At 38.6% G+C, this 24,737-nt stretch overlaps 2 protein-coding genes across 2 annotated transcripts in view; both read left to right on the forward strand.

Annotated features, from left to right (window-relative positions):
* LOC107655640 (collagen alpha-4(VI) chain-like) overlaps positions 1-11,722 on the forward strand; it is a 32,127-nt gene extending 20,405 nt beyond the window's left edge. The window contains exons 2-6 of the mRNA XM_016443207.1: positions 4,646-4,738; positions 4,843-5,451; positions 9,931-10,503; positions 10,746-11,315; positions 11,457-11,722. Coding sequence (XP_016298693.1) covers positions 4,663-4,738; positions 4,843-5,451; positions 9,931-10,503; positions 10,746-11,315; positions 11,457-11,722 — 2,094 coding nt within the window. The 5' untranslated portion in view covers positions 4,646-4,662. The remainder of the gene's footprint in view (positions 1-4,645; positions 4,739-4,842; positions 5,452-9,930; positions 10,504-10,745; positions 11,316-11,456) is intronic.
* Positions 11,723-11,754: 32 nt separating this feature from the next.
* LOC107655487 (collagen alpha-6(VI) chain-like) overlaps positions 11,755-24,737 on the forward strand; it is a 32,459-nt gene continuing 19,476 nt past the window's right edge. The window contains exons 1-10 of the mRNA XM_016442978.1: positions 11,755-11,898; positions 12,008-12,571; positions 12,800-13,363; positions 13,839-14,402; positions 17,388-17,975; positions 21,223-21,566; positions 22,108-22,186; positions 23,130-23,266; positions 23,967-24,059; positions 24,350-24,403. Of these exons, the coding sequence (XP_016298464.1) occupies positions 12,088-12,571; positions 12,800-13,363; positions 13,839-14,402; positions 17,388-17,975; positions 21,223-21,566; positions 22,108-22,186; positions 23,130-23,266; positions 23,967-24,059; positions 24,350-24,403 (2,907 nt within the window). The 5' untranslated portion in view covers positions 11,755-11,898; positions 12,008-12,087. The remainder of the gene's footprint in view (positions 11,899-12,007; positions 12,572-12,799; positions 13,364-13,838; positions 14,403-17,387; positions 17,976-21,222; positions 21,567-22,107; positions 22,187-23,129; positions 23,267-23,966; positions 24,060-24,349; positions 24,404-24,737) is intronic.

Raw genomic sequence — 24,737 nt, forward strand, 5'->3', positions numbered from 1 at the left:
CGAATTCGCCATTTAATTAGCTATTGAGCAATGCGAAAACTGCTGATAATACTGAGGGACCTTATATATGAATGCATATGAATGTCATATTCCCATAGGTAGATGGGGATCAGCTGAAGGTCAGCTGATGCGAGCTTGACTAACGTGACCTGCCAGAACTAACGCTATGCTTGATAACTATCATTTGGCATTGATTCGACGAGGTGGCGATAAGTCTCCTTTGGTATCTGGTACCATAATGTCAACAGCAGGTCCTCCAGTTCCCGTATATTGCGTGGTGGTGGTGATGTAGCGCAAACCCGCTTTTTGGATTCACGGGGTTCATGTAAGGTGAATTTGGAGGCCAAGACATTAACAGAAATTCACCATCATGCTCCTCGAATCACTCCTTGACAATTCTGTCAGTGTTGGTATGGTGCATTATCCTGTTGGTAATGGCCATCACCAGCAGGGAACACAGTTGCCATGAATGGGCACACATGGTCCACAATGATGTTCAGATACCTGACAGCAGTCAGGGATTGTGCTATGGGATGGGGCCTATAAAGTGTCCCAAGAAAACATCACCCGCAGCATAACCGGCCTGTGTCCGCCCAACACTATAAAAACATGGTGCTTTAAAGGTTCTTTACATGTAGTAACGGTTCTATTTAGAACCATAGCATCATGAAGAACCCTTTTATGCTGAAATGGTTCTTTGTGTTAAAGTTTAGGGTTCTTTATTCCTGCCTTTTTGTTTTTCAAATCTGTATCTGTGAAAGCTCCTCATTACTGATTTTCTGGTGCTCAGCAATCCAACTAAACAGACTGTCAACACACTCTCAACAGGTAAGTGATTTCATTCTTAAATTTAAACACAAATTTAACTTTAAAATTGTAACTGGTTTCCAAACAAACATGTTCTTCGCTCCTCTTAGTTTTTATTCTCGGATGTAAGTGTGAGCAGCTCTGTTAAGCTGAGGATACTTCTCTCCTGCACTAAGTAAGTAACATAGAGGGCTGCACGATTAATCGAACGCGATTAATTGCGATTGTCATGCACATTTTGCCAGTGAAGCCGGTTCTGTGATTAGTAGTAAATCTCCATCACCTGCTTTCAGGTGGAGCAGCATTTACTACACAGAGCCGTAGTTCTCTGACAAGCTATGCAAAATTGCATTCATAATCGCAGACGGTATAATCGTAGGATTATGAAATCGACAAAATCGTTCGCGATAATGACAGCTGTTTGCGTATCTTCTCAGTGAACTACGGCTCTGTGTAGTAAATGCTGCTCCATCTGAGAGCACGCGAAAATACCACATTTAATAACATGTTTTTACTCCAAACTCACTTCATAACGTCAGTCGAGTGTTTGAAATAAATCCTTCTGTGAGATGATGTGGCTTCTTAAACAGAATAATTAAGGCACACAATATTTCATTGTATTCTAAGCAGTGATAATGTCTTCTGCCCAATCGCGATTAATTGCCTTTGCGATTTAATTTCGATTAATTGTGCAGCCCTAGACAGAGATGTTGAATTTATAATTCATATTGTTAGAATTTTTAAATTATTACTTGGGTTTATGCATAAATATACCAAGTCACAAAAAATATTAAAGCTATGGCATGAATTTATATCACTTTTATTCTTTTAAGATTGTGAAGGGTTCACATAAACAAATGGAAGAAACAAACTGTAACTCTAAACTCAACTGTGTATTTCAGATGCATCACATCCCACAACCTCATCATCTGCAGAGAAACTGCCACTCAATCACATTAAAATGATGGGCTTAAAGGCATCATAGAGGATTGTGAAGATATTTCACTGGAACTTGGTCTTCATCACATCTATTTTTTTGTTTTTATTTTGTTTTACTTCATGTATTTATTCATGTTCAGTGTCAGTTGTCATTTATTAAAGGGTTAGTTCACCCCAAAATTAAATTTTACTCACCCCCGAGGCATCCTAGGTGTATATGACTTTCTTCTTTCAGACGAATCCAGTCGGAGTTATATAAAAAAATTGTCTTTGATCTTTCAAGCTGTTTAATGCCACTCAGCGGGTGTTGCATTGCTTCAGTCCAAAAGAACTTAAATAAAAATCGCCCATCCATAAAAAAAAGTGTCTCACACTGCTCCGGGGGGTGAACAAAGGCCTTCTGTAGCGAATCGATGCGTTTTTGTAAGAAAAATATCTATATTCAAAACGTAATAATCACTTGAATCTAGCTTGCACTCACTGTTGTAAACGGAAGCAGTTCCGGGGGAATGACGTATGAGGTCGGCTTTGCGCATGCGCCGCTCAGAAGTGACGCACGCGGAAACGCAGGGGAGAGATCAAAACAAAACAACGGTCAAGAATTAGAAGTACAAAACGAGGATTTGTAAAGAAGAATGTCAGAGGATTTCGATATAAGCCAAGAGGAGACTGGTTTTCCTTTGCTAAAGTAATGAAACTTTGCTTCCTTTGATCCTGTAACCAAACGTTGGTTTTCACAATTTCACGTCAATAAAAAAAGTACCCAATTCACACAACATGCTGCAGCTGTTGTTTTAATGTAAAACCCTAACAGAGGCTACACTATAAAAAAAGATGGCTCATTACTGATTTTCTGGAGCTCAACCAGACTGTCAACATACTCTCAACAGGTAAATTATTTCTTTCTTAAATTGTCTATAAATGATAACTTTCAAATTGTAACCGGTTCCAACTCAGACCAGTCATGTCTTTTCTCTTTTTAGTTTTAGAGAACATGTAAGTGTGACCAGCTCTGTTCAATTAAGGATAGTTCTCTCCTCTTCACCACTAATTAAGTAACAAAAATATTTATGGTTCATATTGTTAGAATTTTTACTACTTTTGGCCTTCATAAACAATTGTTTTTACAAAAACAAATGAAAGGAGACATATTGTAACTCTAAACTCAGTTATGCATTTCAGATGATGTCACATCCTACAACCTCAGCATCTGCAGAGAGAAACTGGCACTCAGTCACACCAAAATACTCATAATGATGGACTTAAAGGCATCATAGAGGATTATGAAAATACAGCATTTCACTGGAACTTCTGTTTCTATTTTGTTTTACTTCAAGTATTTATTTATGTTCAATGTCAATTGTCATTTATTTATGTATTCTGCTAATAACTGTTGTTAGAGCAGTGTCATTTTTGCTACAATTTCATTACGTCATTAAAAAACTAAAAGTACCAAATTGACACGTTGTTGTTGTTTTTATGTAAAACCCTAATAGACGCTACAAGATATTGTAATACCAAGCAGATAGAGGGGTATAAAACAATATTAATAAATAATATATACAAATAATATGAATAATACTAATATTATGACATAAATATACTAATATTCTAATATTAATGAAAATTAAACATCACTAAAAAGTTTATTTAAAACACCATTAAGGTCCTATATAGCATTTTCAAAGCATGGTTCTTTATGGAATCCTCTAAAAGGTTTTATTTAGCACTAAAAAGGGTTTTGCTATTGTTACAAACAGAAAGAACCCTTTTCCGGTACTGTTTAGAACAGTCAACAGTGCATCCAGGTGCCATAGCCTCTGTTGGTAATTGACGTATCTGTGCACGGCCGTCAACGTGATGCACCTGGAATCTTTATTCGTCAAGCTTCTTTCTTCCAATCATCCACATTTCATTTCATGCTTGTTGGTGATGGTGTGCAGTTAACATGGGGACTTGGCTGGGTGGTTGGCTACGGAGGCCCACATGCAGAAGGCTCTGATGAACTGTGTGAAGTGACACATTGCCCTGGTCACCACTGTTGTAGTAGCTGCTGGTGATTTGTCGGACTGTGGCCCTGCGGTCACTGTGAACAATGCTCAATAGTCTCTGCTCCCCTCTGACATCAATGAGCTGTGGATGACACACGGCTGGATGACAGTTCATCCATGCATCCCTTTTGATACATACTCACTACAGCGGTACGTGAACAACCCACAAGGCGTGCCGTTTCTAGATCAAAGTTAAAAGGCGCTGTGCCACAAACATTAGCCCTAAAGAGGAGAACCCTCTCAGTGCAGTCTCAGGTAAATAATCACACAGCAGTGGATGTGTTTTATGTCATCTTATAAACATGACATGCATACATTACATATTTTTGTATCTAAAGATGTGTTAAATATATGTATAGATACGGAGCCTTGGCCATCTAGGCTTTGTTAGTTGCTAAATTTGTTTGCAGTGTAACAAATCTGTAAGACTGAAATGTAATTTCGGCAAATGTTGCTGCATGCATGCTGTACTGGTGTGCATTTCATTAAGTTTGACCTGACTCTTCCTTGTGGCTTTGCTTACCTGATGGCCATTGTTTACACAAGTAATCATGAAGTGTGCCATTTTGGACAAGGCCCTTGTGTGGTAAGAACATATTGTCGTTGACCAGTAACATACACAAAAACAGTAGCTCTCACATCTCAACCTGACAATTTTTACAAACATTCTGTTTGATATTTTCATACAAAACAGGAAAGATCAGTAGGGAAATGCGAAGATCTCAGTCTCTTTGTACTTGTATAACAACATCCCCCCTATTTTTTAATGCATATTGTATTTGCAATTCTGTTTGGTGATACAAGTTGTGCAGAAACTTTTAACCTCATTGGTTGCTTTTTTTTTTCAGGAACAGGGAACGCAAGCATGGAGAAGGAGTGGAGATTACTTGGTTTCCTTGTTCTGTCATTATGTTTTCTTGTCAGCAATGGCCAAAACATTGGTAGGGACAGGATTTATTAGATGAGATTATTCAGTACATTTACTGTATATTCAGTTTGGTCTGGTTGTTGATTAAATTAAAAGTCTCTGGTTTCCTTCTCTCAGTCTGTACACAGAACACAGTGGCTGACATTGTATTCCTGGTGGATGGCTCAAACAGTATTGGGCGGGCGAACTTCCAACAAATCCGTGAATTCCTCTCCTCGCTCGTAGAGAACTTTGAAGTTGCTCCTGACAGAATCAGGATCGGTTTGGTCCAGTACAGTGACACACCGTATACTGAATTTTCGCTCAGCACTTACCAGAACAAAGAGGAAATTCTCAGGTACATCCAAAATCTTCGTTATATAACTGGCGAGACGTTTACCGGCAAGGGTTTGGAGTTCATGCTGAAACAACACTTTGTTGAAAAGGCCGGAAGTCGAGCACAGCAGAATGTTCCTCAGATTGCCATTGTTATCACAGACGGTGACTCTCAAGATGAGGTCGAGTCACAGGCTCAGGAGCTGAGGCAAAGGGGAATCAAAATGTTCGCCATTGGGATCAAAGATGCAAACGAGACGTTACTGAGACAGATCGCGAGCGAGCCGTATGATCAGCACGCCTACAGCGTATCAGACTTTGCAGCTCTGCAGGGAATCTCTCAGAGTGTAATCCGGAAAGTGTGTACCGCTGTAGAGGAAACACAAAAAGAGGTCATCCTGATGTCAAAAGGTAATATATTACATTGAAAAACTATCATTATGCGCATGAAATTTAGTAGTGCCGCGCTTCTCTGGGTCGCAGCTTTACTGGGAATTGTTAAGTGAGAGAACCTGATGAGAAATCAGTATTAACAAACCACTTAAGCTCTTAAAACTTCAGTATTTTTTTGATACTTTAAATATTAGTTTGACAAAGCCTTTGCTTGGGTGTTTAAAACATTTTGAGGGTTAGTTTGAAGGTTATATAGTTTGAATATTTGTATCAAATCAAAAACATTCCAAGCAAGGTTCAGAGCATTTTGTCAATGTAAATTAGGTTTTTGATAATCTGCCATGTGCAAATCTAATCATTTATAAGCCTTAACAGCCTGAAGGACTGTGCTGATTTTGATGCACATAACTTGAAAGCTAGGTACAGATAAGAAGTTTTTCGTGGAATTGTAAGAGATTTTTCTATATAAAACAAAAATTAATTCTGATTAGGTAGAAAAGACAGAGGAGGTTGACTCAGAAAAGGCTGACATTTAAAAATATTGTGGAGTCTCAGGTTAAGGCAACATAATGACAGTGGCACATTTGCAACAAATACTGATTACACCTTTAAAATTATCCTTGTCAAGTCAAGTCAAGTCACCTTTATTTGTATAGCACTTTATACAATATAGATCAGTCAAAGCAGCTTTACAGTGTCAAACAGGAAAATAGTTTGTTAATGATGCAAGAAGATAATAACAGAGTCATTTTTCAGCTAAAGTCAGTTCATTGATGTCATCATCCAGTTCAGCTCTCTTCCAATAGTGTCTGTGTAATCAGTCAAGCGTCCCCAACTAAGCAAGCCAAAGCAACAGTGGCAAGGAAACAAAACTCCATCGGTGACAGAAATGGAGAAAAAACCTTGGAAGAAACCAGGCTCAGTTGGGGGGCCAGTTCTCCTCTGGCCAGACGAAACCAGCATGGCATGGTTTAATTCCAGCCTGCAACACAGGTGCAGGGGACTTTTCTGGTTCCCGTGGTCTTGTGCCGATGGTCGTCGAGGTGATGAGGTCTTCACTGGGGATCTGTCTCTGGGGCGCATCTAGTTGACATGGTCTCCACTGACATTTAGGGCTGTAGAGGTCGTCTCCAGGTGCTGATACACCATCTGGTCTGGATATAGACTGGATCCGTATGGCTACGGTGACCTCGGAATAAGAGAGAAACAGACTAATATTAGCGTAGATGCCATTCTTCTTACAATGTAGTGAGTACATCGGATGTTATGGGAAGTGTTCCCGGTTCCAGTTGACCTAATAAATGCAGCCTAACAATCCTTTAACGGATTTGAATTATAGAAATGCGATAGTGTATTATGTGTATGCCAGGCTAAAGAGATGGGTCTTTAATCTAGATTTAAACTGACAGAGTGAGTCTGCTTCCCACTAGGTAGATTATTCCAGAGATTGGGCGCTAAATAAGAAAAGGATCTGCCGCCCGCAGTTGATTTTGATATTCAAATGGCCAGCAAATAGCCAGAGTTTTGAGATCGCAGCGGACGTGGAGAACTATAATGCAATAAGAGCTCATTCAAATACTGAGGTGCTAAACCATTCAGGGCTTTATAAGTAATAAGCAACAGTGTCAAACAGGAAAATAGTTTGTTAATGATGCAAGAAGATAATAACAGAGTCATTTTTCAGCTAAAGTCAGTTCATTGATGTCATCATCCAGTTCAGCTCTCTTCCAATAGTGTCTGTGTAATCAGTCAAGCGTCCCCAACTAAGCAAGCCAAAGCAACAGTGGCAAGGAAACAAAACTCCATCGGTGACAGAAATGGAGAAAAAACCTTGGAAGAAACCAGGCTCAGTTGGGGGGCCAGTTCTCCTCTGGCCAGACGAAACCAGCATGGCATGGTTTAATTCCAGCCTGCAACACAGGTGCAGGGGACTTTTCTGGTTCCCGTGGTCTTGTGCCGATGGTCGTCGAGGTGATGAGGTCTTCACTGGGGATCTGTCTCTGGGGCGCATCTAGTTGACATGGTCTCCACTGACATTTAGGGCTGTAGAGGTCGTCTCCAGGTGCTGATACACCATCTGGTCTGGATATAGACTGGATCCGTATGGCTACGGTGACCTCGGAATAAGAGAGAAACAGACTAATATTAGCGTAGATGCCATTCTTCTTACAATGTAGTGAGTACATCGGATGTTATGGGAAGTGTTCCCGGTTCCAGTTGACCTAATAAATGCAGCCTAACAATCCTTTAACGGATTTGAATTATAGAAATGTGATAGTGTGTTAGTTGACAGAACCGGGCTTATGTGATTTTACTTCCTGGTTCTAGTAAGAACTCTAGCTGCTGCATTTTGTTGGAGTTTGTTTGTTTGGGAGGCAGACACACTCTGTCAGTTTAAATCTAGATTAAAGACCCATCTCTTTAACCTGGCTTACACATAAACCGATGGAGTTTTGGTTCTTGCCGCTGTCGCCTCTGGCTTGCTTAGTTGGGGACACTTTATTTCCAGCGATATCGTCGCCTTGATTGCACAGATACTATTTAAACTGAACTGAGCTGGATGATGACATCACTGAATTCAATGATGAACTGCCTTTAATTGAAAATTGAGTGTTTACTATTGTCATTTTGCATGATTGACACACTATTTTCCTAATTAATGCTGTACAGTTGCTTTGACACAATCTGTATTGTTAAAAGTGCTATATAAATAAAAGTGACTTGACTTGACTTTATTTAGCACGCAGAGCAACCACCCAATAAAGCATTACAATAATCTAATCTTGAGGTCATGAACGCATGAATTAACATTTCTGCATTTGACATTTGACAGTAGCATTTGACATTTGACAGTAGCGAACCGTGTCTCTTGAACCTAGGCCCTCTCCCCTTACCCTTTGTCGGGGGAAAAAACAAACTACCAGTCTAGCTTATGGTGTCTTCTACTAAAAGTAATCTTTGACAATTCCACCTTTGAAATAATAGGCTAATCCAGTCTTAATCAGGTCACACACCAGACGAGAAGCGCAGTGCTGCGCCGCACCATGTCTTTAAAATTCGAACACATTTTTTTCTATGAATGTACTGTATGCACACCTGCGGCGCCACTGGCGACTGTCCGCTGATCCCAGCTGTGACTCTGGGCGCTGTTCAAAATCCTGCCACGCCACTCACATATTTCCTTTAAATTGCATTATATTTGTCCCAAATTATTGTTAATGTGCATGATGACTTCTTCCTAGGCTAGAAGATTGTGTATTGTGCATTTTTCAGTGCAAAGTTTGTCTTTCTATGGCTCTAAAAAAGCCAATGCTTCATATAGACTGCAAGAGATCGCACTTTCTCATTCCGTTTGCTCTGTTTTTTCAATCACCAAACTTCAAACTCATTGACAGCACTTGATCATTCTTGAGGTGAACTTTTGACTGTTTGGTGATTGGATTAAAGGTTTTGGACTGTCATCTTGAACTGAACGCGATGCCTTCTGGTGTGCGATACGTGAGTTGCCATAGACGCAGCACAGCGCTGCGCTTCTCGTCCGGTATGCGACCGTCTTTCAGAAATGCAACAAGAAAACATCACAGCGAGAGTAACTGATATCACCAAAATAATACATAGCTAAATTTAAGTCAAATGAAAATCCTCATTACAAATGCATCGGTCTGTGCACAAAATGAACAAATGTAAAGCCAACACATCATGACAGCGCTCACAGCGAAACAAATTATGACAAAGAAGCAGTGTTTATAATAAATAATTATTATTGGCACAGCAGCCTAGTAAATGTCCTCACTTACGTTATTTGCAGCTGTCATCGTGATGTGAATAATAAGTAGTTAGTTTATCAGCGTTTTTTGTTTTTTTCGATAGAGATCCCCACAGCGGGCGGAACTTGTCTTAAAGTTAGTGATAACAAGGCCCACCCATTGAGAGGAAAGATATGATTGGTCAATTTTTCTGTCATTCGAAATTACTCTCCTATACTATTGCTTGGCCCTCTGTGATTTCATAGCTGGACCGCCAATGACAGAGCCGCAAACGCTTGGTGGAAACATTCTAATATGGAGAAAATGGGCGTCGTTCATGTAACGCATTCACTGAATAGGCAGATTTGAAGAGTTTATTTCCACAGAAATTGTATGTATTTTATTTAGGTGGTGATTGTCAACTGATTAATTGCTTAAATAAAAATAGAAATAATGACTTTTTATTAAAAATAATATTTAAAATGTGTAATTAAAAAAAAAATATATAAAAAAAGGTAAATATTGTTTTTACAATAGGCTCTCTGAGGGCCTAGAGGGCCCTGACGGTTCCCCTCTGGGTCGTAATTTAGATATATTTTTAAGATGGAAAAATGCAGTTTTACAAATGCTAGAAACATGGTTTTCAAAGGAAAGATTACTATCTTTGTATTATTTTATTTGTGCAAACATAAGAATTAAGAGCAGAATCAAGTGGTCAAAGTTGTCACTAAAATTCTTCCATTTGCTCTAGGCTGCGACGAAACTGCTCAGGCAGACATTGTGCTCCTTGTGGACTCGTCTGGTAGCATTGGAGACAGTCATTTTAAAGAAGTGAGGGAGTTCCTCCATTCTTTTGTGGACAGTTTTAACCTTAGACCCGACAAGGTGAGAGTGGGACTTGCTCAGTACAGTGACATGCCGCACAAAGAGTTCCTGCTCGGTGACTATTCAGATAAGACAGACCTGCACCAAAAGTTGACTGATCTCATTTACCGTGGAGGAAGCACCAACACTGGTCTGGCCCTGACTTTCATCCGTGAAAATTACTTTACACTGGCCAGACAGAATGTTCCTGGCATTGCCATAGTCATCACAGATGGGGAATCAAATGATGATGTGGAGGAACCTTCCCAGAGACTACGAAACCTAGGAGTTTCCATCTTTGTCATCAGGGTGGGAACGGGCAACATGGAAAAACTGCGTACCATTGCTAATATCCCACATGAAGAGTTCTTATTCAGTATCGATAGTTATCAAGAACTGCAAGTTCTAAAAGAAAGTCTGCGCAACAAAGTGTGCTTTACTGTGACGGTCCAGTCACAAGGTAACAGATTTTATTTGGTATGGTTTTCTATTTGTGTCTATACTATGGGAGTGTTGAATATGAAAACCTTAAGATTAGTACAAGCAAAACAAAAAACTTTCCTTAAATGTACTAGCTTCGAGTCCCACTCCCATCATACAGTGAACTCCTATCTGCTGTTGTTTGTGCTCTAGTATGGCACAGTTTATTAATTTATTGCTTAGATGTAAATAATTCTGTTCATTGATTTCCATTCTCTTCAGCTTTTGAGCCAAAATTTGCTGATCTCTTAATATTGGTTGATAGTTCAGCATCTAGACAGGAGCAGCAAACAATAAAGAATTTCCTCTCAAGACTGATCCAGCAGCTCAACGTGGGAAAGAATACTAATCGTGTTGGCCTGGCTCAGTTCAGCGAAAATGTCAAAGAGGAGTTTCTGCTAAATACTGATAAGACCAAGAATGAGATTTTGTCATCTATTCGCAGCCTGACACTGAGACCTACAGGGAATCGTAGAATTGGCAATGCAATTGAATATGCTCATAAAAATGTCTTCAGTAATGTCACTGGAAGCCGTGTCTCTGAAGGCTTTAAGCAGTTTCTGTTAGTTATTTCAGCTGGAGAATCTGCCGATGGTGTGGTCCAAGCATCCCGCACAATCAAAACAGATGCAGTGACAGTTTTTGCTGTTGGCTTGAACAAAGCTGATGTAGATGAGATGAAGTACATCTCTAGTCAACAACACAGCTACAAGTTAGTAGGTAACATCCAACAAGTACAACAGAAAATTAAGTCTGCCATTGACACATGGGAAGATGCTGCTGTCGCAAGGGGTGAGTGCATGCATTATCTATTATTCTTTCCAAAAAACCCATAAACCTTTGATTTGCTAAGAGTTTAAGCTTGAAAAACTATTATGTAGTATATAATCCAAAAGACTCTGGTTTTATAAAATTCTCATGTCTTTTTGACAGAGTGCATGTTTGACGTGGTGGCAGATATCGCTTTTATTGTTGATCAGTCCGGCAGTATCAGATCCAAAAACTTCAAACTTGTGCGCAGTTTTCTCAAGAACACCATCGGAGCTCTCGATGTAGGTGAGGGAAAAATAAAAATTGCTGTGGTGCTCTATAGTGACTTCCCTCGAGCTGATGTGTACTTCAACACCTTCGATGATGGTGGCCAGGGCTGCGGCAGCATTGCGGCGATCTGGCGTCACTATATTTGCGCTTGGTATTAAAGACACAGAGGAGGATGACTTGAGAGAGATTGCATCCTACCCATATAAAAAGTTTGTATTCAACGTGGAAGACTTTGATAAACTAAATTCACTTTCAAATATTTTAACCAAAACACTTTGCAATGAAATCACAGATTCCATCATACCTAGAGTCTCACAGAGCTTTGTTTTACAAGGTTGGTAAGATGTTTTTACTCATTTTCTTTTAAATTACTAAGAGCACAGTAATGATGAAAAAAAAAAATCATATCTGTATACTCAAAATCTAATTTCACTCCACTGCAGGTTGCAAGCAAACAACCAAAGCCGACATATACTTTCTTCTGGATGAATCAGGAAGTATTAACAGTAATGAGTTTGACGATATGAAGAACTTTACTAAGCAATTGCTTGAAGCATTTGAGGTTGGAAATAACCATGTGCGCTTTGGGTTGGTGAAATTTGCAAGCAGCGCAACCATAGTTTTTCGAATACATTACTATAACACAAAAGCTGATATCGAAAAGGCAGTGACATCCCTCAGAAATATGGGAGGGGGCACCAGGACTGATTTGGGGTTGAGAGAAATGATCCCGCTATTCGAAGAAGCTGTACGAACACGTGGGGAAAAGGTTCGTAAGCTCCTGATTGTCATCACAGATGGCGAGTCAATAGGCACAGTAGAGTCGGTAGAAGTCCCTGCTAAACTTCTGAGAACAGAACAGAATGTCATCATTTATGCTATTGGTGTGAAAGATGCATCTGAGCCAGAGCTGGAATTAATATCTGGCAGCCCACAAAGAACATTTTATGTCAAAAACTATGATTTCCTTGATGAAATCAAGAAAGACATCATTACAGAAATATGCGGTGAGAAATTCAATTAATGGCATATGTTTATAATGTAACATACACTGTTATCTGATTTGCACAATTTTTTTTATTGAATTGGTGATAAAATAATACAGTGCATGCAGATAAATAACTGTCGGTATCCAGTTGATACTCCTTGATTTTTTTTCTCTTGGCCTAAATAGAATTTCTTTCAAGATTCCTTTCACAGAAGGAGTGATCACTTTATGAATTTCTTATTTTTAGGTTGTGAAGGTCTTTTTGCAGATGTTGTCTTCCTGCTTGATGGATCAGAAAGCGTTAGTGCTAAGGACTTTGAAAATATGAAGGACATAATGAAGCTTGTGATAGATAGGTTTGTAATTGGACCGGACAAGGAGCGTGTTGCGGTTGTTCAGTACGGCACAGACCCAAATGAGGAGTTTTCCTTAAATACATTTGACGATAAAGCTGTATTATTACAGAAAATTGGAAATATCAAACAGATGAAGGGAAAAGCGTACACTGGAAAAGCACTTAAAGAAGTATTACAATCTTTCGACATTTCTAAAGGAGGACGTTGCAGTGCTTTTAGGTTCTTGATAGTTCTTACAGATGGAGAGAGTATCGATGATGTAGCCGAGCCTGCTAAAGTCTTGAGAGACAATTTTATCAACATTAATGCTATTGGTATGAGACATGCAGACAGATCTCAGATTTTTGCCATTGCTGGATCCCATGATGGATCCCATGATGGAGTGTTCTTTGAAGGCACATTTGCTTCCCCAAAAGACTTGAGCAATGACGTCCTTCTCAAGATCTGCAACTCAGGTACGTAAACCAAATCTGAGATTTTTTAGGAGAGATCACATCATGCCAGTAACTTCTGTCAGTTGATGGTAAACCCCTTGAAAAAAATGTTTCTAGTCAATGTCTGTTATCTTTGAGGGCATCTACATGCAAGTGTACTCCTAAAAGTGCAAACATTTATAATAGTCTTTATTCTCCATGAAAATGGACCAAAAGTACTGATGACTCATCTTACACTCAAAATCTGTTCCATTTCCAAAGTCCCCTGAGACTATCTGAATCTGACCAGCTATAGCATGTAGACTTTTATGGCTCATGTCTGTTTTGTCAAAAGAGAAGGATTGCACATTTGTAATGTGTACATCCACTCAAAGCTTGTCATTTTTCATGTGTATTATAGTAAAAACCACTTCAAATATTAGCAAAAGTGTGTTTGACTCCTGCTAAAGTGACTTTTCCAAATGACTTCTAACATTAACATCATATATCTTTCCAGAATGCAAGACACAAAAATTGATTGACATAATCTTCCTTGTTGATGCTGGAAGTCCCAATAAAGATGGTTTTCAAGAAATGATAAACTTAATGAAATATATGGTGAGAAAGTCTGTGGTTGGAGAAAAAGGGGCACGATTTGGCGCCATCACCTACTCTGACAACCCTCGTTCAGAGTTTACACTAAAACAGTACTACAGTCAAACTGATATTCTGAGGGTTATCTCAAACCTCAAAGCTTCAGGAGGAACAAGAAACACGGTCCGAGCACTGAACTATGCACTCTCCTACTTTGGTGAAACACATGGTGGACGACGGGCAAAGAATGTTCCCCAAGTGCTATTTCTGATTACAGATGGCAAGGTTAATGACTTAAGTGGTCTGGCAACATGGCTTGAATCCCTGGCAAAGTCAAATGTCATCTTTTTTGCTATTGGTACCGAAGATGCCGATAAGAAACAGCTAAATGAGATGGTGGGATATGAAGGAACAGTGCACTATGCGAACACCTACCAGGATCTGTGTGGACTACAAAAAGGGGTCGCCCAAGAGCTCTGCAAACCAAGTAAATCTTATTCTTTTCACCATACCCCCCTCCCCAGTCCCAGACTGGAATGCATGTCTGGTCTGTTTTAACTGAAAGAAACTTGCTCTGAATGATCTTAAAATATGTCAGTTCAATTGTTTTGTCTCTGGCTGCACAACAGTAGTGTTTTTATCTAAGGCACATTTATAAAAACGATTTAAATGTCCTAATTGGACTATGGCCTAATCCTGGCATAATCTAAGCCCTGTCTGTGAAACCAGACCTTCATGTCATACATTTTTCTGAACTTAAAAGTTCTATGTGAATGTATCTTCTGATTAAATAATATCAAAGGAATAATATATATTTAAAAATATGTTGACCACTGCATTTTGTCAGGAAGTAACTACGTTTTCAATAGAGTAAGTTGACTTTAAGGGACTGTTTCTGCTCAGTCATTTTGCATCTTGATTGATCAGATTGATGTCCAATTATACTTCACATAAATACAGATATAAATCCGATCTACTCTTCCCATGATATATGGCAACATAATTCACTTCAAAACTCTTCATCCCCAGATGATGCTTAATGTTTGTGTCTCATGTTTGCTTCATCCATGATTGCTTGGCCACGTGTGGATTGCTTATGTGGTCAGGTCGCATCTTGTAAGTGTCTTAGACCAGTGGTTCCCAAACTTTTTTCAGCGTGCACCCCTTTCTAGTGTTTGACACGTGTCAAGCACCCCTACCACCTTACTCCAGTTAAACACCACATTTTTGACGGCAATAATACACATATTTACTGTATACATATTTGCTCACCAATCACTGTGGCTAGTGGTTTTCCAAAATTAGCCACTCAGCATTTTCACTGGCCACAATTTTGTTTTTGGGAAATTGTTTTATATGTCTAGCTACTGCTTACTAAAATTTATTTAAAATGATTTCCAGTTTCATTCAAACAATTTGTTTGAATGAATGACTTTAAGAATGTGTTTATGAATGGACCACTGAATCATTGACTAAAATGATTGATTCAAAAACGCTGAATTATTCAGTAAGGAAACACCGTTAAGTCTTGCTCAGAGATGCGCAACTGTTCCGCTGCAATCTTTGTTTGGTACTATTTTCGTTAAATAAATCGGGCAAAAACAGTCAACACTGACAATATAGTATAAAAATGTAAGTTGAACTCTTGTATAAGAAAAATCAAACTCTTGTAAATCAATGTCAAATTTGCAATCCAGGGCCAGTATTCATGAAAAATCTTAGTGCTAAGAGTTGCTCCTAGTAACAAAATTCTAAGAAAATTCTTAGAAATGTGGGTGTTTCCTCTTAAAATTAAAGAAAAGATCCTAGTAAAGAAAAAAAGTTTTTCAGAAAGCATCTTAACCCTTAAAAGAGGTCTTAAGTTCCAAAATTGTTAGGAGTACGGACGAGGACTTTTAAGAGGCTTAAGAGTTTCTTTAGCAGCGGAGAAAATGGATGAAGAGGGAGAAGAAATGTGTTGCACACAATGCATGACAGTGAGTTAACAAGACATTACACATTAGATCGTGCAGGGATTATGTTTGTGACCGATCTTATTAGAGACACGCTAACATCTCTGACAACGCACAGAAATGCCATAGCGCCAGAAATGGAAATAAATCATTACATTAACTACATTAGCATATTTGGCAACTGGAAAAATATAACTATGCAGCAGTGATGATTTGGGTCTGTCACTCACAAACTTCTATAAGCAAAGTGATCACACAAACAATTACAACACTTTCAGAACCTTATTGTGTCGCTGTTCATTTCCTATAAAATACGTTAAGTATGACAGCATGGGAAATAAAAAATATATACATATATTGTGCATGTGTGTGTGTGTGTGAAAGAGAGAGAGAGAGTGTGAGAGAGAGCATGGTAAAACAGGAAAAATTATGCCTGTAATTTCAAAGTGAAGGCTTATAATAGACCCTACTCTTAAAAGCGCTCTTTTATTTCCTTCTTGGACAAGCAACCAATCACAGTCTTCAAAAGACTGTGTCATAGCTAGCAACAGGGTCAGCCCCGCCTCCTCACTAAGATAACATTTTTTTTGTCTTTTCCTCGCTCAGAGTTGCTCTCAGATTGGTCCTGAATCACCTTTAAGCTAAGCTTAATTAGGAGCTCTCTGAGAGGATTCTTAGAATCTTTAAGAATACGGGCCCTGGTTTTCAGGGAAAACTGCACTCTCTTGGTCGTGTCATGTTATAAATATACAAACTAAATTTTTACCACAGTATGTTTCTTCTCTTCTGTGTGCAGTTGTGTTCATTTGTTTTGATTTCTCCATGAGATTGTCTCACACACAGGCTGCGTGAACCTCAACTGGTGCAACCTTGTTACTGTCAATACATTATCCATTATCAATCACCGTTTACACCAAATGTAATAAAATTAGAATGACTCTCGCCGAAATTTCAGTGCTTCCCTAATTAGATATATTAATCAGGTTAATTGTCCGGTCGGGCATGTAAAATTCTCTTTCACATGCCCGTTCAAAAAAATCCACTTGTCCCAGACAAGCATTAATGTCAAGCTCTGTTATTGTATATAAAATTCAACCCATCAACGTGGGAGTGACCATGTTACCCGCCACTGCTGAAATCCACCCGCATTTGGCAGGTTGGCGGGTGTTAATGTCAAGCCCTGACCGAATATTAGAAAACATCAGAATTTCAGTTATAAATAAAAAAGAATTTGACTTCCTACCCTTTTTAGAGAGATGGATAGGCCACAGATCATCAAAATTATTCTCTTGCGCAGCCCTGGTGGTCAGTCTGCGCACCCCTACGGGATCCGGGGTCTTAGACCACCTACTGAACTTTCTGTAACTATCGGTACAAATGTGTGATTTGAAGTGACCAAGTGTAAATAGCCCCTAAATAATGAGAAACTTGTGGCCTGCTAATCTAGTTTCAATGTTGCTTTACAGAACTGTCCATTAATGTAGTCCTAATGTTTTTTGTTTGTTTGTTTCTCTTTCTAGTTTGTGAGAAGAAGCTTTCAGACCTTGTTTTTTTAATTGATGGATCAGAGTCTATTAAAAATGAAAGTTGGAATACTCTCAAAAGATACATGATTGGCATTGTGAGAGAGCTGGATATTGCTCAAGACAAATGGCGAGTGGGTGTTGCCCAGTTCAGCGATATACTCCTGCATCACTTTTACCTGAACACATACACTAGTTTTGCAGAAGTGAAGGAAGCTATAAAAAATATTAATCAGCGAGAACAGGGCACAAGTACTTGGGACGCCCTGAGAAATATTAGATACTACTTCACAAGAGAGAATGGATCCAGAATAGAGGAAAGTGTTGCTCAGAATCTCCTGCTGATCACAGATGGAGATGCTAAAGATAAGGAAGACTTGAATGCATTAGAGTATCTCAGAAACAAGGGCATATCAATAACTGCCATTGGGATAGGCAAAGAAATAAAGAAATCTGAGCTGCAGAAAATAGCTGGAGATAATCGGGTCCTTATTGAATCTTTTGATGGCCTTGAACTGATGACAACCAAAAGGAAAGTGTTACATTTACTCTGTAGAGACGAAAGACAGGATGATCCCACACATGGTAAGTGACTAGTTTTTATAGTATTTATAATTCATAATTATTTTATATACCAAATACTCTACATGTAAGCTCGGTTCCTAAACCTGATGATCGGCCACCTGCCTCCAAATGACTATTTATTATGACCATTATCTTATGACCTGCTGCTTGATGAGGAAGCTCAACAGGTTTTGGAACAGAGCAATAGTTAATAGGAAGATGGAAAGTAAATTTGTTGAGAAATCCTTTAATTTAAATGTAATTTAATTTTTAAATGAAAGTAACATTTTTCGACAAAACATACTATAACTTTCAGAACTCAAAGACCTAAGTCCAGTAAGATTTGTTATAAACTTCCACAAATTTCTGACCTCAAACAGATGAATGCATTGAACATATGACCATGCACATGTGAACATTTCCTTATCTTCTATCTTGTCTTTGATTTTCACTAGGGATGTAGATGTTAACTGATTTTAACAATTTCTTTGACTAAAGCTATCATTTAATTTACACGTTTTATAACAGCATATGTTTTTTGCTTTATATTTTTTTAGAAAGGCTTCCAATTACTGTTGTTTAAAAAACAATTATTAAAAAAGCAGTTATCTGGAGAGGTCTGATGCCTACTAGTCGATTAAAATCAATCAATCAAAATGTACATCCACAATTTTCAAAGTTTTGGGATTCATTTTAGCCAGGAAAAATGAATCTTCTATGCCCTGAAAAGATACAAAATTAATATCCATTAGATGAATCCTTTTTTTAATCACCTGTAGATGGCAGAAAATTGTTAAGCGATTTTGGGAATCCCTTACTTCTTAAAAAAATCATCTAACATGGTAATATACTGAGGAGTGTACATATGTATGCATTTGCATTAATGATAATGATGATGTATATGGAAGGATATTCCGGACTGTTTTCAAAAGGGATTGCAAATAGTATTTTCAATTGCATTTTCCATATGTGGGCACATTAATTGTGTATCCAAATGCAAATGCATATCCAAATACAATCGCAAATCTTGCATTACCGTTTGCGTTTTGTGAACACGTAGTGACTACCAAATTTCAAATGGAAAAGCAAAGTCCGTTTGCAACTGTATCTCCAATGCCTCACAAGTTATGAACCTGTCATATTTAAATAGCAATATTATTTACCACGTCTGCTTTTTCACTCTCTCTGTGTCGTGCATGTAACCTGCCAAAACTCAAATGGAATTGCAATTCCTTTTGCATTTGAATTCCTGATGCCTTACACGGAGACCTGTCAATCAGACCTGTCAGGGGTGGGACTATACTATGGACCGTGTTTGTACTGGGAAGTGACATCACTCACAGACGATTGTGCCGAATGCTTTGAACAATGGAATAAGGCATTGCTAAAGGCAGCTGCCAATCCGATAGATGCATGTGAACAAATAGACAATGCAACCCGGGTCTCCTTATATTCTTGGCACCTTATACAATAAACAATTCCATTGTTTTTACCCCAAATGCAGCGACTATCCCCTGCTAAGGGGAGCCACAACGGTAATCACAATAGGTCAATATTCACCATTAACACTTTTCACCTGTCTCAAGATCTCTCTGTTTACACTCTGATTGATGCACGTGAGCAAACATGCAGTGCAATGGTTGCGACCTGCCTCTCCTGAATTTCTGATGCCTTACATGGAGACCTGTCAATCAGACCTGTCAGGGGTGGGACTATACTATGGACCGTGTTTGTATTGGGAAGTGACATCACTCACAGACGATTGTGCCGAATGCTTTGAACAATGGAATAAGGCATTGCTAAAGGCAGCTGCCAATCCGATAGATGCATGTGAACAAATAGACAATGCAACCCGGGTCTCCTTATATTCTTGGCACCTTATACAATAAACAATTCCATTGTTTTTACCCCAAATGCAGCGACTATCCCCTGCTAAGGGGAGCCACAACGGTAATCACAATAGGTCAATATTCACCATTAACACTTTTCACCTGTCTCAAGATCTCTCTGTTTACACTCTGATTGATGCACGTGAGCAAACATGCAGTGCAATGGTTGCGACCTGCCTCTCCTTCTACTCTTATTAGCCTGCCTATTTGCCACCTTACCATATATATTTTTCCCTCCCTTTCAATCCAAAATGGAGCATGCGTCCAGTGGCACCTAAGCGTCACGCCAGCCTGTTACTGTTTGCACTCCAATTGATGCATGTAAACAAACAGACAGTGCACATCTACACTTATTTACCTATTTGCCAACTTACCTTATATGTTTTCCTCTCTTTTAATCCATTATGGAGCGCACGTCCAGTGGCACCTAAGCATCTCGCCTGCCTCAACATCTCTCACTGTCAAACTGGAAACTGATTGATGCACATGATTTTAAATAATAACTCACTTTGGCTGTGGCATGTTCTGTGACAGCTGCGCCTAGATCTGACTGGTGAAGTGTCATCTGGGGCAGGCAGAGTAAAAATAGCAGCCTTTTCTGTATGGTCACATGCATGAACTGGAGTGTAAACAGTGAGAGATCTTGAGACAGGTGAAAAGCGTTTGGTTAATGGTGAATATTGACCTATTGTGCGTACCGTTGTGGCTCCCGCTGTTAGCAGGGGATAGTTGCTGCATTTGGGATAAAAACTACAGAATTATTTTTTGTTTAAGGTGCCAAGAATATAAGGAGACCCAGGTTGTACTGTCTGTTCGTTCACACGCATCTATCGGATTGGCAGCTGCCTTTAGAGGTCCATTGTTCAAAGCATTCGGCTCAATTGTCTGTGAGTGACGTCACTTCGCAATACAAACACGGCCCATAGTATAGTTCCACCCCTGACACTGATTGACAGGTCTCCGTGTAAGGCATCGGAAATTCAAATGAAAAATCAATTGTGATTTTGTTTGAGTTTTGGCAGGTTACATGCACGACACAGAGAGAGTGAAAAAGCAGACGTGTTAATTATTATTGCTATTTAAATAGTATTGATAGGCTCATAACTCATAAGACATGGGAAATACAGTTGCAAACGGACTTTGCTTTTCCATTTGAAATTTGGCAGTCACTGTCCGTTCGCGAAAGCGCAAACGGTAATGCAAGATTTGCAATTGCGTTTGGATTATGTCACAATTAATGCATCCACATTTGGAAAACGCAATTGAAAATACAATTTGCAATTCTTTTTGAAAATAATCCGGAATATCCTTCCATAGATGCATAATATTTTGTCTATACCCTTTCTTGAAGATTGTGACCCATTGTTTTGTTCGAACAGACTGTGATATTGACATTGCCTTTGGGTTTGACGTGTCCAGACGAACAAGCACGCAAACTCTGTTCAGACCTCAGGTGGAACCATTGGTTTCTGCAGCCATCCACCGTATCTCCATGATGGGTGATCTGTGCTGCATCATGAAGGACAAGATTACAACTAGATTTGGCTATAGGCTTGTGTCTGGGCGAGATGGGAGTGTTCTTGATGATTTTGGCTTTGAGAAGTACAACGAGGATGTGGTCAAGAAATTGATGTTATTGGGACCTACGGCATCCCTGGTCTTCAACGAGCTTCTGTTAGATTCCTTCAGAGAAATGTTAGCCTCCTCCAAAGCCAAGGCAAAGGTGGGAGTGTTTTCAAGACATAAAACTGACCATCGAAATGTCAACTATATATTATATTCTTTGTTAATGTTCCCTTAATTAAGCAAGAGCACCTCTGCTGATATCATTTTCAAATGCTTTTATTTTTGTGATGTTTTACTGAGATACTTTCATAAGAAATGTTTAACTATTTTTTTTTACGAATAAAGAAACACTATGCACTTGGCGTTTGGCATGATATTTTTACCCAAAATGATGCTTTAAGATGAAATTGCATCAGTAAGAGCACTATTGGAAAAATTATGAATTTTAAAAATGCTAATTTCCTATTATGCAGCAGGATCTACAACAGGCTGTAAATGACAATAGATGGAAGAGGCCAGCCATACATGGTTGGGAAATCAGATTCAGCTCAGTGGTGTACTTTTTCTTTTTTTCCTTTGGTCACTTAGATTCATATCGGGCACCTAGATGGCATTTAATATTTATTGCTATTTAGTTTATGGTACTCTGAAAACAGTGTTTACAATTCCCTGACATTTAATCATATGTTTGTGTTTAGGTTTTGATAATCTTCACAGATGGGTTGGATGATGACATTCAGCGTTTAATGGCGAGTTCAGAGAGACTTAAGCAAAGTGGTAAGTGATGTCTTTGGCTATGTCCACATTAATCTGGATTTATCCCTCCACTTGCTGGCGCATCCAAGTCACACTTAAAATCACTATTCCATATATTCAGATGCACAGTTGATGTGTTTTGCCGCAGAACAGCAATTGTGTGTAAATTTCTGTCATATTTGCAGGAATGTAATATTAATAGTAATGTGATATTAAGTGCAAAGTAACATTATCTTTAACAACACTATGATATAGTGTATGATATAGATATCTATATGTACAATATCACAGGCTTAACATGCATCATTGTTTTCAGATACTTACGTTTTCAAAGTCAAATGTAGTGTGTAGCGTTCTCTGTAGATTTCAATTTCTGTAGTCTAATCTAATTGTCATACCACTCGAATGTCATTGAAATAAATTGTTCTTTTAACCTCAAAAAGCAATTTAATGTTCCTTAGAACTCATTCTCTTTGAAATACAAATATTTTTATAAGTACAGTGTAATCCCACGTATCTGTAATCCGAATAGTCTGTAAGAATGCTGTAAGCATCTTAATAGCAATATAGCCTACTGGCCGGGACTGCTTATTTATGTATACAGACGTGACGTAATGATGCAAAGATGAATGACCCGGAACCATTCAAATTACAAGAAAACATTATTACAAGCTTACTATTGTTAATCGGGCTCAGGTTAGAAGATTGAACACTGATTGGTTATGTACTTGCTCAATATTTGATTTTGGATCATTTTTAACCAAAAAAGTTATGGAAAGCAGCTTTAATTAGCAGTCCTGTATAAGTAGCCCCCATGAATGCCTGTGCCATGCTTTCCCTGCCTTTTTTGTGGGTCTTTTCTTCCACAAAAATTTTAAGGCAAAGACTGTGACCCTGAACCATTTTTTTTCTGCAGTCACTCTGTACTAAACCCATGTGCGCTCATTTCTGATGTGTAAACTAGGGGTCAGTGCACTGCTGATTGTGTCTTTGGAGGGAATAATGGACGTTCACCAGCTGGAATTTGGCAGAGGTTTCGGCTACGTGCAGCCACTGACCATCAACATGCTAAATTTAGGCAACGCTCTTATGAAACAGATTGTAAGTATCAAAACAATGCTTAAAGGCGCTGTTCACTCAAAGTAAAGTAGCATTTTGCAGTTCTTGACAGGCTTTTTTTTTTTTTTTTTTTTTTTACATCATATGCACAAATTGCATCAATTACTCAACAGCAGCTCTTCTGAAAGAAATGTTGCATTGAAACAAAAGTTGTAATTTGTGTGTTTTAAATGAAGGCTTTTCATAGCTACTTCCCTTGAACTTGTTTAGATAAAATAGTGTTGTCAGCTTTATTTATTTTTTTATCTTCTCATTAAATAAATGAGCTCTTCTACTATTTTGAATTCATTCTGCTCTGTGACCTTTCTTTTTTTCTTGTGGTCTTCATGAGCCACATTTTACATTGCACACAAAATTGTCTGTTGTACAATCATCAAATATTGATGTTTATTAACATCTTTGATTTCCAGATGCTCTTGGTAGACTATTAATCACCACACAAAACACATTGTGGTCAACACAAACCATTGCAACTGGACAAATATTTAAAGTAGTCTGGATTGTAACTTTTGTATATGTGTTTATAGTTTTCAGGGTTGTCACCTGTAATTTTTCAAGCTACTACCAAGTGACGGATACAGTTGTAGTAAAGTAACCTAAAATTCGATTGGATGCATGGCTTGTGACTTCAGCAACAAAATACAAACAGTTTCACTCATTGTGCACCTTGCTCGCCCCTCAGGAAACAGTAGCGCTGAGGAAATGCTGTGATGTGCCTTGTTCATGCACCGGTGTACCTGGACCACGAGGACCCCCTGGAAGCTCGGGTGAAAAGGTCAAAGCCCCTCAATTCTGATAATGTAGAAAATAAATGTTGTGGATTTACATATTTTTTCTCGCTTTGATTCTCTTGGACAGATTTTTTCTCACTGAGCTTGATGCATTTTCTCGTTATGTCAATGATAAATACATTGCTGCTTTAGAATGGAAATAAAATGAGGTATCTTAAAAGACAGTGTGATTTTGAATGGCCTTCGCATCAGGAACATGGCTATGATGCCTTAAAGAAATTCAGGTTTTATGTGTCAGCATCCCTGTTTTTTTTTTTTTTTTTTTTTTTTTAGGGGCTTTGATGGTCAGAAGGGCCATCCTGGATTTCCAGGAGATGAAGGTAGTATGGTAAGTGAAACTGTCAGCCTACATGTACTGAAGGCAGACATCACAGATTAATACGGTAAAAAAATGAACTAATAGATATCACCATACTTCCCCAGGTGATCGATTAAATTAAGAATTGCAATTCTTGAATAAGTTTTATGAAAAGTCATGTTTAAATATTCAAATGAGATTGTGTGTATCTAACAAATTTGCATACATTTCCAGAACAGAAATCTGATCACTGGATTTTCATCTGATTTGAATATTTATTCAAAATTCATTGTTTCATTTTGTTGACATATTAGATTCAAAGGCTTTTACAGAGTGGATTTTCTCTTTATCTCTCCATAAATCA

The sequence above is a fragment of the Sinocyclocheilus anshuiensis genome, unplaced genomic scaffold, assembly GCF_001515605.1.
Source record: "Sinocyclocheilus anshuiensis isolate Anshui unplaced genomic scaffold, SAMN03320099.WGS_v1.1 scaffold1463, whole genome shotgun sequence".
NCBI lineage: Eukaryota > Metazoa > Chordata > Actinopteri > Cypriniformes > Cyprinidae > Sinocyclocheilus > Sinocyclocheilus anshuiensis.